Source organism: Camelina sativa, chromosome 5 (assembly GCF_000633955.1).
Source record: "Camelina sativa cultivar DH55 chromosome 5, Cs, whole genome shotgun sequence".
In the NCBI taxonomy this organism is placed as follows: domain Eukaryota; kingdom Viridiplantae; phylum Streptophyta; class Magnoliopsida; order Brassicales; family Brassicaceae; genus Camelina; species Camelina sativa.
The window spans coordinates 8,823,035-8,841,163 of NC_025689.1; the positions used below are offsets into that span (position 1 = coordinate 8,823,035).

Sequence of the window (18,129 nt, forward strand, 5' to 3'; positions counted from 1 at the left end):
AAAAATGATATTAGAATTAAATACAATATCTTTGTAATATGTAGATATTTTATTTAAATGTATATTTCTTTTTATTGCTCAAAGTTGTTATGTATTTCATTTGTTCTTAACAAACTATAAATTTGAAAGAGATATTGAAAATATTTTATTCCGAGCTACAAAGGAAAATATACATTTATATTTTAATTAAAGAAAATATACTTAAAATAATAATTATATATATATATATATAGTTATAGTGTCATTTGATATTTTCTATAAGTTTTATGATTATATTCTGAAACTAGATTTTAACTCACTGTACACCGTGTGCATATAATTTTATTATTATTTATATTTTATGTTGTATTTGTTTGTTAAATATTGGATGTTTTGTAAATAGAGGAATAACTAAATTTTCCGGCCGTTTGTATGACTAAATGTTTATATTATTTTTTTAACCCGTAATATACTTCATGATCATTTGTTTGTTATATGTATATAGTTTATTTTGTTTAGTGCTTGAGATTCTATTTTGATTTTTAATTATTATAACAAAATATAAGGATCTAAATACATAATAAGTCATTTATACACTATGATTAAGTCAAATTGTTTCTAATGATTTAATTATTTTACACAATCTTAGTTAAATCAACTTAATTTTATATGTCATATATTCTAATATTAATAGTGTTGAAAAATAATAAAATGAGGATTTAACCCGTGTTAGCACAAATTTAATGATGTTTTATTAATTCCAGCATGTCCTCTTTATAACTCATCTAAATTTTTTTAATTTTACATATTCGTAATATTTTAAAATTTTATTAAGTTTATATAGATTAATTACAATATTTAAATAAATGTGAACTGAATTTCTTCTTACGTTAAAAATTAAAGCTCACATGTATGGAAAACAAAATGGAAATCAAATTGTTGTTTTATTTGTTTGCAAATGATTCAGAGATAGAATATCTTCGAAACACAATAGATGGTGTGGTTAAATATATCATAGTTTCTATTTCCATATTGATTTGGATGTAATTTTTTTTAGTTGGAATGAAATGTAAAATATTTAGAAAATAAAATTTGAAGTAATGCTATTTTTGGAAATTTTTTAGGGATTAACTTTGTAAATAAGTTTTTAAATAAGTACAAATAAAATGGTAGAACTCAAAATGTACTTCAAATATATATATATAGATATGCATTTGTAGTGTCATTTATAGTTTTTGAACTATTAACATGAGTTTAAACGTAGATGGTTGAAATTAAGTTAAAAAAAAAGAATCTCAAAAACAATTCACCATTTTTCTCTATAAATACATGATTTCTCGTCATTTATCAAATACATGATTTTTATATATAAATAACGAGAATAATGTATTTATAGAGGAAACTACAATAATTTTTGAATATTTTTTTAAGAAATTAAAATCTCAACTATCCATACTCATGATAATAATTTTAAAACTATAAATGCACATTGTACTAGTCATAAAAACATATCTTGTATATATTAGTAGTGAAATATATTCCAGCAATCCTGAAATTTTAAGAAAATTAATTACCAATAAAATTACATTAGAATTAAATACAATATTCTCACCACCAAAGTCAAAATCAAAAGGACAATACTTGGGTTTAGGGGTGAACCTCTTTATTTACCTCCTTATCAAATAAGGAAACAAAATTTGTATACATCATTGTAAAATAAAAAATTCAAACCGCTCATTTATAAACCAAACTGATATATAATCCCGTTGTAATTGTAAAATCTAAACCCTAACCACCTCATTTGTAAACCCAAACCGATATATAATTTTGTTTTAGTTGTAAAATCAAACCCTAACCACCTCATTTGTAAATCCAAACCGACATATAATTTCGTTCTAATTGTTAAATCTAAACTTTAACCACCTAATTTGTAAACCCAAACCGACATATAATTTTGTTTTAATTGTAAAATCTAAACCCTAACCACCTCATTTGTAAATCCAAACCGACATATAATGTCGTTTTAATTGTAAAATCTACACCCTAATCACCTCATTTGTAAACTTGTGACACCCCGGATTGCGGAGAGGTTTAAAAGAGTTAATTTGACCACCTATGTCACCAAAGTGCACTTATCTTTTCAGTCAACGGTCCTGAGAGAACTCGACAGTTAAGAATGCTTATGCTAGAGTAGTCTTAGGATAGGTGACCTTTGGGGAAGTGACTGTCGGAACTGTGCGAGTGAGGACAAAACACAGGAAAATATCATTTGGTAATTTGTAGGGATGGTAACAAGTTTTTAAAACCTCCCGGACGTAGCAAACCGACTGTCGGATATGAATGGGCTCAAGGGACTAGTGAGAGAACATGATACCCATTAAGGAAGGTAGGCATATGGATTGGGATTGAACATGAGGCATACTGAGAGGTGGCGGTTGGGGCGTTACAATCAGACTGACATAGAATTTCGTTTTAATTGTAAAATCTAAAACATAATTCTCATTTATAAATTCAAATCGATACATAATTTCGTTTAATTGTAAAATCTAGACCAAGCCAATATTTAACTTTCCTTAATTAAAAATATACAGAATTTGAGAGGGAAAGAGATGAATAAAAAGGTTCATCCAAGTAACTTGAGTATTTTTCAAATTAAAATTGATGTTAACAAAAGATTCATAGGATCCCTATACTAGGAGAGAAAGTCGGTGTATTCGTAAAAATTTGCAGTATGAATTGGCCATTGACCGTTGTTGATCAGCAAAAAAAAAAAACCAAAGTGTTACTCTGATAAACATGAAATCTATGGATGCAAAATAACAAAAAATATATGGATGCTCCACCTATATATTTTAATTTTGAAAATATTATAATATGATCTATGAGCTCTAAAGGATGGTTTAAGACGTGGGAGATGCGTTAGAAATCTTACCAAAAGAGTTGCTCGAAACAGATGAACTTTGACGAGTTTAAAGGGATTCAGATGATGGTTCCTCATATTCTCTTACAGTTATCATGTCCTACAATGATACAGAAAACATGATGGAGATCGATGGTCATAATTATTCAAAGTTATTGAAAAGAGGAAGAGAAAACCTTGTTATATATGGTTAGTTTAGGCAAATCGATGGCAATGAGAGGTGGAAGAACCAATTATTAAGAGAGGATTTCGAGTAAGGAAGCTATAGAGAAGTCGGAGTTGTTCTTATTATATAGAGAAATCAACTATGCAAAACAATGCAAAAGTAGTGTTTAATCTCATTTAGCCATTAAGCCCCTTAAAGTGACACCTAATCGTCTGTGTTCCTTAAATCACACCCACAAGATCATTCGAATCTTTGATCTCAGCCACTTAAATTTCTGATTTCCTTTTAATTTTCTTATGAAATCCCAATTTGCGAAAAAAATATATCACACACAACCTTATTTTTGAAAACCGTAACTTTTACAAAATAACATACCAATTTCATCATTACTATTCAAAATGGTCTAATCTAGACTTTAATTTATAATCCTAATACTAGATTTTAACCCGCGGTATACTGCGGGCATATAATTTTTATTATAATTTGTATTTTCTGTCGATATATTTGTTAAATATTAGATGTTTTGTAAATAGATGAATAACTAAATTTTTTTTGGCTGTTGTGCGGCTAAAATGTTTATATTATTTTTTTAAAACTGCAACACACTTCATAACCATTTGTTTGTTATATCTAGTTTGTTTTGTTTAGTGTTTAAGATTCTAATTTGATTTCTAATTATTATAACAAAAATTAAGATATCTAATTACATAATAAGTAATTTATACGCTGTGATTAAATCACATTTTTCCTAAACGATTTAATTATTTTACACATTTTTAGTTAAATCAACTTGACTTTATATATATGTTAAATATTCTAATATTAGTAGTGTTGACAAATAATAAAATGAGGATTTAACCTGTGCTAGCACAAATTTAATAATATTTTATTAATTCTAACATATCTTCTTTATAACTCATCTACTATATAAATACATAAACACATTATAAAGTATTTGAAACTTTTTTAATTTTACATATTCGTATTATTTAAAATTTTTATTAAATTTATATATGTTAATTATAATATTTAAATAAATGTCAATCAAAGTTCTTCTTACATTAAAAATCAAAATTCACAGATTTTGGTAAATAAAATCGGAATCAAATTGTTATTTTTTTTGTTAGCAAAGGATTCAGATATAGAATATTTTCAAAATCTAACAGAATGCGTGGTTACATATATTATATTTATATTTCCATATTGATTGTTGTTATTTTTTAGTTTGAATGGAATATAAACTATTTAGGAAACAAAATCTGAATTAATGTTTTTGGAAAATGTTTAGAAATTAATGTTGTAAATAATTTTTTAAATAAACAAAACTAAAAGAGTATAACACAAAATATATTAAAAAAATGTTAATATAGATTCTTGAAATTTATGACATTATCCATGCACAGCTCTCATAAATATTGGAGATTTACGAGCTTTCTTTTAAAAAAACTCACTAAAATTTGTCAAATGAAACGTAACCACGTTGAACCTTTTCCATACTGTCTTATTCTAGTACGAGAATTTATGTGCCATTGGCTTTTTGCAATGAACCAATTTCAACCGTATCCTGTCAGAAGATGATCTCGTAATGACACTTTTGGTTATTTTCCATACCAATCCGATTTACCAAAACATTATTCGTAATTCGTAAACACTACCGAATCAAATGTTGACCAATTTAGCTAAACTGAGTTTTTTTTTTTGTTTTTTTTCTTTTTTTGTGACAATAGAATAACAACAATCAATATAGAAATATAAAAATGGACTAAAAGAATAAAATATATATATATATATATATATATATATATATATATATATAAACAGTTTGCTTGAACTTTTAGTATTGTCGGGTCTCTTCTGCATGCAACACGTACTGATAATGAACAAATGTGGCGCTTGGACATCAACCACCGCTACTAAAAAGATACATTTGGTGTGAACAAATTAGATAATTTCGTGTATTCAAACCAAGAACGATGTATTCTTGACACTTTAGTTGTTGCATGCAGCAAACATTGGTGTTGACTGAAAATAAAACATTGTTTTCTCTCATCCATGCTCTAATTGGATTTATCAGATTCTTGACAATCTAGTATCATCCATGAAAACATCAGTATCCATCCTCTTGGTCCATAGAGACAATGATATTGCCACATATCTCATATCTAACTGTAACTGAGACTGATTCTTGTTTATGTTTCTCTTTCTCGACGGTAAGCAAAAACCTCCTGACCTATGACTCTCCCTACTCGTCTATTCCTTCTACTTTTCTTACTCATAGCTCTCTTTCCTTCTTTCTCAAAACCAGGCTCTGACATTGGAACATAGTGGATAAACCACAAAGGCACCAAAGCTGCCAAAGACTGTATGAGAATTCCTCCAGGTAGGTTCGTGTAATCCTTCGATGTTATCCCAATCATATTAGCCATTCCAAATCCAGCGAATCCGCTAACAACTGATGATAAACACATAGTTGAAGCAATGAAAGAGGTGACTGATCCTTCACAGCCTCCAGGGCACATATTTGCTAGCAAAACAGAGAAAGGAAGAATCTTGAACTGTGCTAGGGTTTCCGCTACACTAGAAAAACAGAGCACAAAAGCCTTGTTTGAGATCCCGAACGCAAGATTTATTTGCTTCACCAAGACGTAATCAAAGAGTATTGAAAAAGCGTAGAGGAGTTGCACGATATGGATCAACGGCCTCATGGGAAGTGTCTTCCAGTAACGGTCATAAACCACGATTAAACAGAGAAGCATCAACTGTCCAATAACCTTTGACATACCAATAACAGAAGGGTCAAGGTTTAGTACTTGAGTTTGGTAGCAGAAGACTGATCCTGAGAGAAGAGGCACCATTGCAATGGAAGCTACAATCCAAGTCAAAGGCTGAGAGATTTCATCTACGTGAACAAGTCCCACAAGATCCAAAAACTGTTTCTTTACGATCCCCAAAACAGAGCTTGTCTCTGGACTCACTTCTCTTATCCGTGGCAAGCTAACGGATTCTTCTTTAGATGATAAAGAAACAGTGAGCTGTAACGTCAACAAAGCTGTAAAAGCAAGAAACAAGATTCCAGGAGGTGTTTTGAGTAAGCAATATCCACCGAGTAAGTTCCCAAGGATCCCTCCAACTGCTGAAGCCATAAGCGCATAAGACTGAAGACCATTCACTTGATATCTTAAACCGTGTTCCGCAACAAGAGCGTCTTTAGCAACTTCAGCAATGGATGCTCCAAGGTTACTAAGAAGAACAAATGCCATAAGTGACGGAAGAGCTTCTCGAGCACCAGGAAATATAGCCAATGAACCCCATGCTAGACCCTGCAAAAGCACTGTGACAATACACTAAATTGAACCACTTGGAGCAGAGTAAGATAAGAAAGAGACTCTTTTTTATACACAGTTGGAGAAAGATAACTAACCTCCAATGGAGATGTAAGGAACTCTACGAGCACCACCGATGTAAACAACATCCGAGAGAACTCCATAGAGTGGCTTAGCAACCATGGGAAGAGTAGCAGTGTACTGCACAAGCTGAAGCGTCGATGGGTTGAGATTAAGACAATGAGCCATATGGAAGTTAAGTGCAAGCCATGGGAGACACCTCGACCCTTGAACCCAGTACCCTAAAGCACACAACAGAACCGTTTGTCCTTTATCTCTACCATTGTTGTTTCTCCTTTTAACCACCGAGACGCTACTGGTCAATATTGTTGTTGACCTTGTGTTGGACTTGGATTTCACGACAAGGGTTTTGCTTTGCCGCTTCTGTTTCTTGTTAATGGTGGTGTTTAAGCTTATTCCGTACGGAACTGATGGTTTCAAGAACTTAACTGGGGTTGAGATGGATAATAATGAATTATTCATGACTTCTTGAGCTTTGGTTTTGTTTTGTTTTTGGTTTCTCACGGATTCAAAATCTGGGGAGAAAAAAATTTAAGAGATGGAACAGAGAGAAAAGATGAGAAAGATTCACAGGTCGGTTCTTAGACCATGATTATCGGTAGTATATTAGAAGGGGAGTTCTTAAATTTTTTATGAATTAATTGTGCACTGTTTGGAATATAAGAACCCATGATCTCTTAGATAAAATTATCTCTTTTATTAGTAGGTTCTTGTTTTGGGTATCTTATTTTTGAAAATATTGTTTTTTTAAATTTAAAAATTTTAAATAGAATAAAAGTGGTATAAATGTGTAAGCATTTAAGATTTTATAAAATTAGAAAATATTGCATTTTAATTAATTTTCAAACATACAAAACATAATAAAACATTAATACATATTATAATAGAAGTGCAATTCTTAAATGGAGAAAATGATTAATTTTAATACTGATTTGCTCCAAATTTTGCCCAAATATTCTCAACCAAATCATCTTGTTGTATTCATATACAATGTCCCCACCCCCATAGATCATATTCAAAGTATATTGATCCAGTCCTCGTCATTAGTGATTAACACTGATTCAAAGTATGGGGAGAGTTGAAAGTATGGGGAGAGTTAATTTTAATACTGATTCAAAGTATGGGGAGAGTTGAAGGAACAAACACTCATCATTAGTGATTAACAGCAAGTATTACAGAAATTGATGTTAGAAGATGAGTATGACAAAAAAAAAACGATTGCAGGATAGTTACCAAGTGTCTTGGGGTAACAAACCATTTGCTAGCTTACACAACATAAAACTACAACGAATTTGAAGACAGAACAACATCCTTGGTTTGTTTCATCACTGAAGACAGAAACTCTTTGAAAAAACAAACACTCGTCACTGATGATTTGGTTTTTGTGGAGATGTGGGCTGCGGAAAGCACATGGCTTCACTCTAGGATCAAGGGCTCATAGAACAGTCTGTATGCGTCCATGACTTCTAAATACCACATGGCTTCACGATCTGGGCTTCCCGACAGCTCAACCATCTTATGAATCTGGTTTCAGTTACAAACAACAATGTGAATGAGTTAGTATGTAACAGGTTCATATAGCTAGAGGACAACAATGTGAATGAGTTAGTATGTAACAAAAACATATCCATCTACATAATCATGAAAACAGAACAAAAAAGGCATTAATGATCTCTATAACAGAACAAAATCATCTTGAATCTCAATCATTAATACTTAACTCAAGGTTATCAAAGCTATGACAGAACAAAAAACATATCCATCTACATAATCAACAAAAACAGAACAAAATACGAATCAATGATCTCTATAACATAACAAAATCATCTTGAGTCTCAATCATTAATACTTAATCCAAGGTTATCAAAGCTATGACAGAACAAAAACATAAAAAGAAACAGGAAAAGGTACCTGCAAAAGTTCCTTCTCCCGGGAGGCTTTCCACTGTCTAAACTGTTCTGCTTCTTGTTCAACCAGAACCAGCAGACGACGATCTCGCTGTTTCAATCGCCGCAACCAGATCATCATATTTCGCACCAGTCACTTCCTTGACGACCTTGTTGTCCTTCAATATCTTGAATGTTGGAACCACTCTTATTCCTAACTCCTTTGCCAATGGCTGCCACCAATAGAAAAGAGTCAAAAAAAATTCAGCAACAACAAAGGAGAAGTACATAGTAGCGTTGTTGATGAAAGTCTTCTCTTATCTTTAGATACTATCATGGTTCAATAGATAGATATTGGGTTATAGAGCACAAACCCGGTTATCTGGATTGCAGTCAAGCTTTAGAAAGACAACGTCCTCATACTTCTCTGATAAAGCTTTGTACTTGGGAGCAATCACCTTACATGGACCACACCTGCATATACACAAGATATCCAAAGAGACCATCTTCTTTAGTCAGAAGGATTTGAAATCTCTCTTTAAAGAATGACCAACATCAAATTGACTGAATTGATAACATATTAAGTCAAAAAAATTCTTATTTTTGACTTACATCTTCTTCAGGGTGTAATGTGATATGAGCGTAAACCTCATCAGTCTCATGCTCTGCTTTCAACACAACACTAAGAACACGGCAAAGTATCTTCGGAGGAAGATCAAAAACTGGTATCTCTTGATCAACGACTCCTTGATTAGTCGAAGCCACCAACTGTTACATAATAAAAAAAAAACATTCAATTCTTATAATTGAGAAACAAATTAAGAACGATTTGGGAGAGTTGGATCATTCTATACATACTTGTTCCATGTGACCTTGAGGAAAGTAGAAAACTCTTTCACCATAACATGGACACCAAAATCCCTAATTTTCCAACTAACATCAAATAACCCTTATTTGCGATCCTAAATCTAAGAACCCTAATCAGAAAACAATTGTACTACATCTAAGAAACAAACCATGTGATTCCAATTGTTTCAATCTTCTGATTCCAATTTGTGTTCTTGATTCACCGATACAATCGCGAGAGAAAGAGAGAGAGAAGAAAAATAGTAAAATCATTCACCCCCAATATTTTTTTTTTTCGTTTTGTATTTTCTGCTCGCCCAACAGACAGCTGACACGTAGCGCCTCTTAACCCACATTCCAGTATACTATATAAGAGGAGATCTTAGATTTTTTCTTTTATTCTGATTTATTTTTTTGCCCAAATACACTAAGAACCTCCCTAACAACTCCCCGATAAACATGCCCTTAAAGAAACAAGACACAACACACAAGGAAACAAAATTAGCCACAATAATAATGTGATGCCCATTAGATACTTTTTCAATGCCATAGACATTTGTGTATGTGTGTATAAATTAGGCAATTAGCTCTAGTTTAAAATTGAGAAAGATCTAGAAGAGTGATAAGGTTGTCCTTCATTAACAATAATTAAAGAATTGCTAGTGAGATTTTGAGGTATATTAATACAATACCTATCTCTAAAGTACTTGAGATTATTTAGTCTTCGTTAACTTTAATTTCATGGAACCCACTTGATGGAGTGTCCTGTCCTTGGTGTTTGGAATAACAAGGTTTTTTAAAAGATACTGGTGGCTCCCATTCTTTGGCAAACTCCTCGAAACTATGACCTCTCTCTCTGAATTCGATTGTGACTTATTTGACTTTTGTCGAGAATATCACGTCTGGCAATTTCATGCTGTATCGACACGTGTTAGTGTTACAACATACAACATACTGAGTGACTGTACTATATTTTATCATAATTACTAATAGTGAGATTACATGATATAATTATAGCAAAATTATACAAACCAGACTATTTCAGTTACATATATAAAGAAGAAAAACAAAAAAAATGGTTAGAGTGCCTAAACTTGTTCTTCCTTTCCTTGGAGAGGAAGAAAGCGATATTGCTAGTGTTCTCTGGATCCAAGAATTGGAGGAAACGAGTCAACAATATGGAGGTGACTAACTGACTTTGTTGCAATTTCAAAGTTGAACTGAACAACGAGAAAGCCAAATCTGCTGCTGCTTCTAAAGTTTTGTTGTTGTTTTACTAACATACTTTGATTTTGAAATCAAGTTTTAGTCATTCTCTGTTTTGTGCATTTCTTTTTTTAACATGAATTGGTAGGTATAATAGTATTTTTTTTCATATTGATATCAGAGAGAGTGTTAGTAGTTGGGTTTTTACCTTTTTTAGTATCGTCTGATGGGTAATCAATCCAATGACTAGACCAATTTAATCCTTTTCATTATACCAAATCCCACACATTTCTGGTTTATTAGACAAAGTCCTACCTAACGAGTTAGTGTATCTTCTCAACACAGAGCCATTAAGATTCCAAAGTATCATCAGGTCCAATTTGACAGAGAATCTCTCGTACATGGCATCAATGGCTCTTCCTTTGCGCCAACATTCTCTAGATCCCATCTCTGCATCTCCCATAGTTTCAAAATCTCTTCTTTTCCCTCAAAATGCCCTTTCTCGTACACTCTCTTCTCGCCGGAGTATTCCCAAGTCTTCCGTCTGTCACTCTCGGAGTTCGCCTCCGACGCAATATACACTAGTTCATCGGAAAAACATTTCCCTGAACGGCTCTCTCTACTCACGTTTAGTTTTCAAATGCAGAAACCATGATGAACCTCGGTCAACGACCATTTCTTCTGAGCTTGCCTTTGATGCAAAGTCTATAAAGTCGGAAACTTTACAGCAGATGGATGGTTTGGAGATTACCCACGAAGCTAAAAAAGGAAAGAGTTTCTGGGCTGCCGTTAGTTTAATCATCGGAACCGCCGTTGGTCCTGGAATGCTTGGCCTCCCAGCTGCTACTATCAGATCCGGTTCAATCCCATCGACCATTGCTTTACTTTGTTCTTGGGTTTACGTCATTTCCTCTATACTTCTCGTGGCTGAGCTTAGCTTTGCAGCCATGGAAGAAGACAATGCAGCTGAGGTTAGCTTCACAGGACTTGCAACCAAATCCTTTGGGAACAAATTTGGGGTTTTTGTTGCTTTTGTGTATGCTTCACTGAGTTTCTCTTTGGTGGTTGCTTGTGTCTCGGGTATTGGCTCTATTTTGTCTCAGTGGTTTCCTTCAATGAATCCATTCTTGGCCAATGCTATAGTCCCTCTAGTTTCCGGAATCTTGATTGGTTTTTTCCCTTTCGATGCCATTGATTTCACTAACAGAGGTCTCTGCTTCCTCATGCTCTTCTCTATTACTTCACTTGTGGCCATTGGTTTATCTGTGGCTAGGTCCAATGTGTTAGCTTCGTTTGGTCAATCATGTTGGAAAGTCTCTACCGTTTTACCTGCGGTTCCTGTTATGGTACTGACACTAGGGTTTCATGTCATCACTCCCTTCATATGCAATCTCGCAGGGGATTCGGTTTCAGATGCTAGGAGAGCCATTCTTGTAGGTGGTGTTGTGCCGTTGGCTATGGTGTTGTCATGGAATCTAATTGTTTTGGGGCTTGCAAGGATCACTGTGCCTGCTGTACCTTCTTCAACCATTGACCCAATCTCTCTTCTTCTATCTGTTAACCCTTCTGCTTTATCTGCTGTTCAAGGCTTTGCTTTCTCAGCCTTAGCTACCAGTTTAATTGGATACTCTGTTAGCTTCCCAAAACAGCTCCTTGATACATGGAAGCTTGTGTCTAAGCAATCAAATGGGAATGGAAATGGAAGAACTGGGTCAGTAAGTTTCTCATCGAAGGAGGGTAATAAGAGAACTACTGGGAGAGTCTTATACAGTGAACCAGCAAAAGCTCGTGATGGATTTGAAGCAGTAGTGATGCTATTTGTCCTTGGAGTTCCAGCTCTCATTGCAACATTCTATCCCTCAACGTTCTCGAGAGCGCTGGATTTTGCTGGTGTTTATGCAAACTGTTTCCTCTTTGGTGTCCTGCCTCCTGCAATGGCTTATATTCAACAGTCTAGAAAGAAACTCAGGTAACTTCACCCTACTTTTACACAAAAACATTCTCTGTAGTTCTCTGTTTCTTCATCTGAAACCAAAATCTTCTGATTTTGCAGGTCATGGGTTCTTCCCGGAGGCAACTTTACCTTATTGATCTTATTTGTAATCGCCATTATTTTGGGAATATGGCATTAGATTACCCTCAAATAGAAATGTTTTGTTTGTATCATTTTACACAACATTTGCCATGATCTTACTGTGCTAACCAGACTCTAGGGAAGCAACAAGGCCCCACTGGGACCTTCACGAAGATATATGTGTTCTTTGGTTCCTTTTAGAAACACTAATAGCGATTGAGAAGTCTTTTTTCATATAGCAAGATGACATTTCACAATGGATGAAAAAGAATAATATTATTGGCTTACCTGTGATTGTAGAATTTTTAAAAATCAGATCATATAAATAAACTGAAATTTTGGACTTAACAGACAACAGTGTTTACACTCACACACGTTCCGTAGATGACAGCGCAGGGACACAATTGTGCAACTCAAGATAGCCAGTGATTATAAACTCTAGAAAACTACTTTGGTCACTGAGACTGACTACAAGTTGAATAACGTGGAGAAAAGAAAACTATGGGTTCATGTCGAAGTTTGTCTCCAATATATTCTGAATTTTGGACAAGGAATCAACCTTAAAATCAGGTTGCAGACCGGAGACAGAAAAGTCATCTGGTCCATACCTTCCAGTTTCATCTAGCAAGCAAGTGAAGGCTCCAGCTCGTTTCCCACATGCGATCTGCAGAATAAAGTGAAGAAAGATCAATTACCAGTTGTAATCTTAAGTCAAAATGTGAAGAAATAGTCTGAGAGTTGGTACACATCCTTTCCACATAGAAAACACTTAAGCAATGGCATAAGAAGATCTGTGTTTAAGCTTCTTTCATGAGCTTAAACGCGGGCATTGCTTAAGATTTGCTACGCAGAAGGTTTAACCTAAGACTAGTTATCATTTCTGTCACTCACATCATCTTTTAAGCTGTCACCAACCATCATGACTTCATTAGGTTGGATGCCCCATGTAGAACATATATGTAACAGTGGGTCTGGGTTTGGTTTATATGGACGAAACTCTCTGCCTAGTGCTGGAAAAAAGATAACCTATACAATGAAACATAACTGTAAGGAACTGCCACAGATTTCATCTCTCAGAAAAACAAGGCAATCCAGTAAAAACTAATCATGCAGCTGGTTAGACTAAAAATGTTTTCGATTCAGCATACTTACCTCATAACGTTGATGGAAGATATCGATTGCCTTCTGAACATTGCGTGTAATCAGCCCCCTCCTATAAAGTATATACAAAATGTAACAACAGTTATCTTCTTAGCATTGAGTATGGTTATCAGGACCACAAAAAAAAAAACGAAAATCATAGACAGAAAGTATCTGAAAACTGACTTTATCTTTTTGGAATCAAGAAAGCCACATAGTTCAGCAGCACCTGCAACATAATTTATGGCATATCAGAAGAGAGAATTAAATCTCTAATCAACGAAGAAACACAGTCCTACTTCATCAAATGATACCTAGATTTACAAGTGCATAAAGTCAATGAGACCAGGAGAAAGAACACAAATTGTGATGTGGTGAATTAAAGTTGTCAAAACACAATAAAAGGCAAAAGCCAAACCTCCACAGACTAACACATCAAGAATCCAAGATTCCTTGAAAATTCTCAATCTTTGACCCACTCTTGGAAAAAGTCTCAATTTTTTTTTACTAACGATTAACAGAAGAATATCCAAAATCACTGAAACTTGCACTACACAAAACACAAACTCAAAAAAAAAAAAATCAAAACTACTCAAGAGAATGAGTCCGTACCAGGCATGATTTGGAGCTTATCTATTCCCTGTTTCTCATAATCGGCAATGATCTCATAAGCTTTCTGCTGTTTATCAGGACTCCAAGACTCAATATGATGCAAGATATCAATTCCAGTAGGGCTCTCTGCTTTGATTCGCTTGTACGCATCTTCACCAAGAACAGCTCTATACATTGCTCCGAAATCGATGACCGGAACCGTCAGGGTTCCGTCCATATCGAATACAACGCCTCTGAGACGAGCTTTAGCGTTCATCGTTGGATTCGCCATTGAAATCGAACAAGAAGGTCTGACGAGAGTGAGAGAAATTAATGATCTTGATAAGAGGAAAGTCATGGAAAATGGTGAAAGCCTGAAACTGAAATTGAGGCACATATAACAGAGAACATCATGGGTTGCCTTATTTTTTTTTTTTAAAACGGTTCATAATTAATTATTCTCTATTTTTAACCAATTCCGGTTCGGTTTGATTTGATTTGAACAAATTGTTTTCTCTCGGTTTAAGGGAAATGTTCACTTGAGCATGTTTGTGTAAGTGCTTAAGAATGGAAACAAAGAAACCAACAATCTTAACAACAATGGTTGTGCTGCTGCCTTTTCTCTTCTTCTTACTCTCTTCCTCTTCGGTTTGCTTATTGGCTGCTCAGGAACTGTCGAACGCCCATCTAATTCATCCCACCCACCGAAGTTAGAAGCCATTTCAGCTGAACTACGGTTAACTTCACGGCCATTATTGACATTGTTTCTAACCATTGATGGGTTGTACTGAACCCTGCTCCTTCGTCTCCTCTCCACTATGCCTTCGTCTTCATCCTCTATCCCAAACTGATTCGCCATTGATGTTCTTTTACGTTTATCCCAACCAATCAACTTCTGGAACGCATAGAATAACAATGATGGGCCAATGGCTACGGCTAATGACACGAGGAAAGCCTTAGGTCCGGTGCTGAAAAATAGCGACAAGATGATGAACGGGAGGAGATAACCATACGATCTTAACGCCTACAAAAGTGAACAAATACCCAAACACAATAAAAGATCAACAACAAGCCAATCCATTTCTCTTAGATATGAGCAGAAAGACACAATCTTGGTTTGTTAACATGTACCAACCAATACCACACTAAAGTGTGAACATTTTTCAAGTATCCATATCATTTGAATTCAAAACTAGTTCAGATTCACTCCATAACCCATTACCAGTGAACAATAACAGTAGTAGATTCCCCAATTTTAACCAGCCAAATTCAAATGTTGTGGAAACTAAAATTTACCTTTAAAATCCAAACATTATCTATAATTTCCTCTAAGATCTTCCACAGGTCAAATTTACCATCACCACCACTATCATTATCATTATCATTATCATCGTCTTCGTCATCTTCAACATTATCCTCAAAGAGTTGCTCCCAAAGCTCCCGTCGTTTCCTCCCCCTTTTTCTTCTTTTCGTCAAACGATATCCCCTACCTTCATCCGCGGCGGCGCATATTTTATAGCTGAATCTCCGGCGATTTAGAGGAACTAGCTTCACCGAATCAACTGTAGAGCGTCGTGAGTGAGAGAAATAGAGATGACGAGAATCGGAGGGAGATAATATAGGGTTTTGGAATCGCCATAAGTGGATGTTTGATAAGCTAAGGAGAATAGACATTCGCGGTGAGAATGGACGACGAAGAAGAAGCTGAAGAGCTCCTCCTCTATCCGCCATTAACGTCTCTCTGGCGAAGGGAAGAGCCAGTGACGAACAGATTCTCTTCTCCTTAATTAATTGTAATGGAACACTCAACTTGCGCCACGTTGTCATCATCTCCTCCATTGAAATCGAATACCGTAAACCCGAATCGGTTCAGTAGGATAAATGTTCGAATCGAATTCCGGTTTAACTCTTTAAGGATTAATTAGGATAAATGTTCGAATCGACTTCCGGTTAAGGATAATTTCGGAATCACAACGTTAAATGTCGTGGATTCTCTTTTCTCTCTGCCTTTTTTCCAGAAACCAGGGAGGGAGGGAGAGAGAAGAGAGAGACAGAGGAAGAGCATCAAACAAACAAAAAAAAAAAAAACAGGAGAGAAAATTTATTCCGAGGGAAAACGCGAGAAAATTTCTCAGGTCCCTGCGAAAATTTACAGCGAATCGCTGGAAACGGAAAAGCCAAAGGGTTTTAGACCTCTTTTATCTCTGGAAAATTCGAAATTTTCGTCTACAAAACGTGAATGTACCTTTAATCTTTGGCTTTTTGTTTTTACGTCGACCAGAGATTTTTGAAGCTTGGAGAGATAGATAGATAGATAGATAGATAGATATAGAGAGAAATAGAAACGTTCGTGAAAAATTTGTGTGTGTTTGGATCGATGGTGTGGAAACACCATCTGATTGGGTTCGCAGGGATTTTTTCTAATGTTTCTCCCGTTGGAAATCATCTTCATTCGGGATCGAATCTAGGAATATTTGACCTAATTCGGCCGTGATAATGGTACCTTGTCTCTCATCTCTGACACCTGCATTGTGATTTCTCCTACCGTGTTGTTCATTCTCTTCTTCTTATGCTGGTTTTTTTAAGCTGATTTTTATATTCCTCTTTTAATTTGGTTGATATGTTTACTTATAAGTGTACGAGAGAAGAAGGCATATATTATAATAAAATGTGTGTAAATAGAACAGAAAAAAAATAACAGCTAATGGAGATTTGATTTGATCAGGCTGCTTCAGCAAAGGTAGCTGTTGGGTCGCATGTCTGGGTGGAAGATACTGATGAAGCCTGGATTGATGGAGAAGTAGTGGAATCTGACGGTGAAGAGATCAAAGTCAATTGCCAATCCAAGATGGTTTGCCCCCTTTTCTCTCAATAAGCAACTAGTAGAATTGAAAGATTTTGTTTTCTACAGGCTACATAGAGATGGTTATAGTGAGCATATAACATGTTCTTAGTTTTGATGCATTTCATTGTAGGTTGTGGCAAAGGTTAATTCTGTCTATCCCAAGGATCCTGAGTTTCCTGAACTTGGTGTGGACGACATGACAAAGCTTGCGTATTTGCATGAACCAGGGTTTCTTCTCAATCTTAAATCCAGATTCAATGCTAATGAAATTTATGTATGCTTCAGCATTTTTCACTCTTGTCAGTTTCCATTCTTTCATTTTTACACCCGCTCATGACTTCTATCACTAGCTTTCTAACATTGCTTTCCTGAAAATGACTTCTTTCCTTTAATCATCCCTATGTTGTTTGCCCAATTATAGCTATATCATCAATATGGTTTTTCTGAAGTGTCTTTAGCAAGCTAATTTGTTCTTGATTGTTACAGACATACACCGGGAATATATTGATCGCTGTTAACCCCTTTAAAAGATTACCCCACCTATATGGAAATGACATAATGGAACAGTATAAGGGCACAGATTTTGGCGAGCTAAGCCCCCATCCTTTTGCAGTTGCTGATTCTGCATATAGGTAATCTTCTGTTGCCTAGATGAAACTTCTACTAATGTCGCACTACCATTTGTATGGGCCTGACAATCATCAAGAATATAAATTTTAGAAAAATGATCAATGAGGGAGTAAGCCAGGCGATCTTGGTGAGTGGAGAAAGCGGTGCTGGGAAGACAGAGAGCACAAAGATGCTCATGCAATATCTTGCATACATGGGTGGAAAAGCTGAGAGTGAAGGACGATCTGTAGAACAGCAAGTTTTGGAGGTAGATAGACTGTTTCATTCTAACTATCTTACTAAAGATAGACTCACCGAGTTTCCCTCTATAGATATCTTCTTATTCTTCTCGTGTTATGTTCCTGTTATGCAGTCAAATCCAGTTTTAGAAGCTTTTGGTAATGCAAAAACCGTCAGAAACAATAATTCAAGGTGGATCTCTTGATTTTTCCAGTTTATGTAT

The 18,129-nt window shown here is 34.9% G+C and overlaps 5 protein-coding genes and 2 long non-coding RNA genes across 7 annotated transcripts; 3 read left to right on the plus strand and 4 right to left on the minus strand.

Moving 5' to 3' along the window:
* LOC109133074 lies at positions 5,186 to 5,596 on the plus strand. Its single transcript, XR_002037948.1, has 3 exons — positions 5,186 to 5,275; positions 5,371 to 5,445; positions 5,536 to 5,596. It is a non-coding gene; the product is annotated as an uncharacterized LOC109133074 (long non-coding RNA).
* Positions 5,255 to 7,182, minus strand: LOC104786248 (probable folate-biopterin transporter 9, chloroplastic). The gene is made up of 2 exons (XM_010511607.2): positions 6,487 to 7,182; positions 5,255 to 6,396 (listed from the first exon to the last, which is right to left on the minus strand). The coding sequence occupies exons 1-2, from the start codon at positions 6,929 to 6,931 to the stop codon at positions 5,255 to 5,257; spliced, it is 1,587 nt and encodes a 528-aa protein (XP_010509909.1). The 5' UTR covers positions 6,932 to 7,182.
* On the minus strand, positions 7,651 to 8,852 carry LOC109132972. The gene is made up of 3 exons (XR_002037870.1): positions 8,730 to 8,852; positions 8,381 to 8,588; positions 7,651 to 7,993 (listed from the first exon to the last, which is right to left on the minus strand). It is a non-coding gene; the product is annotated as an uncharacterized LOC109132972 (long non-coding RNA).
* LOC104786249 (tyrosine-specific transport protein 2-like) lies at positions 10,730 to 12,656 on the plus strand. The gene is made up of 2 exons (XM_010511608.2): positions 10,730 to 12,376; positions 12,461 to 12,656. Exons 1-2 carry the CDS (start codon positions 10,809 to 10,811, stop codon positions 12,537 to 12,539), a joined length of 1,647 nt encoding a protein of 548 aa, XP_010509910.1. The 5' UTR covers positions 10,730 to 10,808; the 3' UTR covers positions 12,540 to 12,656.
* Positions 12,776 to 14,626, minus strand: LOC104786250 (haloacid dehalogenase-like hydrolase domain-containing protein At2g33255). The gene is made up of 5 exons (XM_010511610.2): positions 14,234 to 14,626; positions 13,808 to 13,850; positions 13,634 to 13,694; positions 13,373 to 13,507; positions 12,776 to 13,145 (listed from the first exon to the last, which is right to left on the minus strand). The coding sequence occupies exons 1-5, from the start codon at positions 14,607 to 14,609 to the stop codon at positions 12,981 to 12,983; spliced, it is 780 nt and encodes a 259-aa protein (XP_010509912.1). The 5' UTR covers positions 14,610 to 14,626; the 3' UTR covers positions 12,776 to 12,980.
* On the minus strand, positions 14,734 to 15,991 carry LOC104786251. The gene is made up of 2 exons (XM_010511611.2): positions 15,509 to 15,991; positions 14,734 to 15,236 (listed from the first exon to the last, which is right to left on the minus strand). Exons 1-2 carry the CDS (start codon positions 15,941 to 15,943, stop codon positions 14,748 to 14,750), a joined length of 924 nt encoding a protein of 307 aa, XP_010509913.1. The 5' UTR covers positions 15,944 to 15,991; the 3' UTR covers positions 14,734 to 14,747.
* LOC109132825 (myosin-10-like) lies at positions 16,216 to 18,111 on the plus strand. Its single transcript, XM_019245243.1, has 6 exons — positions 16,216 to 16,711; positions 16,938 to 17,063; positions 17,188 to 17,331; positions 17,544 to 17,689; positions 17,778 to 17,934; positions 18,040 to 18,111. Exons 1-6 carry the CDS (start codon positions 16,709 to 16,711, stop codon positions 18,109 to 18,111), a joined length of 648 nt encoding a protein of 215 aa, XP_019100788.1. The 5' UTR covers positions 16,216 to 16,708.

Bases quoted from the DNA above. Each gene is read 5' to 3' on its own strand.
- LOC104786248 (XM_010511607.2), bottom strand. From the start codon at position 6,931: ATGAATAATTCATTATTATCCATCTCAACCCCAGTTAAGTTCTTGAAA. The intron at 6,397-6,486 runs GTTAGTTATCTT...GTATTGTCACAG, and splicing joins TCCTTACATCTCCATTGGAG to TGCTTTTGCAGGGTCTAGCA.
- LOC104786249 (XM_010511608.2), top strand. From the start codon at position 10,809: ATGGCATCAATGGCTCTTCCTTTGCGCCAACATTCTCTAGATCCCATC. The intron at 12,377-12,460 runs GTAACTTCACCC...CTGATTTTGCAG, and splicing joins CAGTCTAGAAAGAAACTCAG to GTCATGGGTTCTTCCCGGAG.
- LOC104786250 (XM_010511610.2), bottom strand. From the start codon at position 14,609: ATGTGCCTCAATTTCAGTTTCAGGCTTTCACCATTTTCCATGACTTTC. The intron at 13,851-14,233 runs GTACGGACTCAT...ATTATGTTGCAG, and splicing joins TAAGCTCCAAATCATGCCTG to GTGCTGCTGAACTATGTGGC. The intron at 13,146-13,372 runs GTGAGTGACAGA...TTTATTCTGCAG, and splicing joins GTGACAGCTTAAAAGATGAT to ATCGCATGTGGGAAACGAGC.
- LOC104786251 (XM_010511611.2), bottom strand. From the start codon at position 15,943: ATGGCGGATAGAGGAGGAGCTCTTCAGCTTCTTCTTCGTCGTCCATTC. The intron at 15,237-15,508 runs GTAAATTTTAGT...TCACTTTTGTAG, and splicing joins ATAATGTTTGGATTTTAAAG to GCGTTAAGATCGTATGGTTA.
- LOC109132825 (XM_019245243.1), top strand. The intron at 17,064-17,187 runs GTTTGCCCCCTT...ATTTCATTGTAG, and splicing joins TCAATTGCCAATCCAAGATG to GTTGTGGCAAAGGTTAATTC. The intron at 17,935-18,039 runs GTAGATAGACTG...CCTGTTATGCAG, and splicing joins TAGAACAGCAAGTTTTGGAG to TCAAATCCAGTTTTAGAAGC.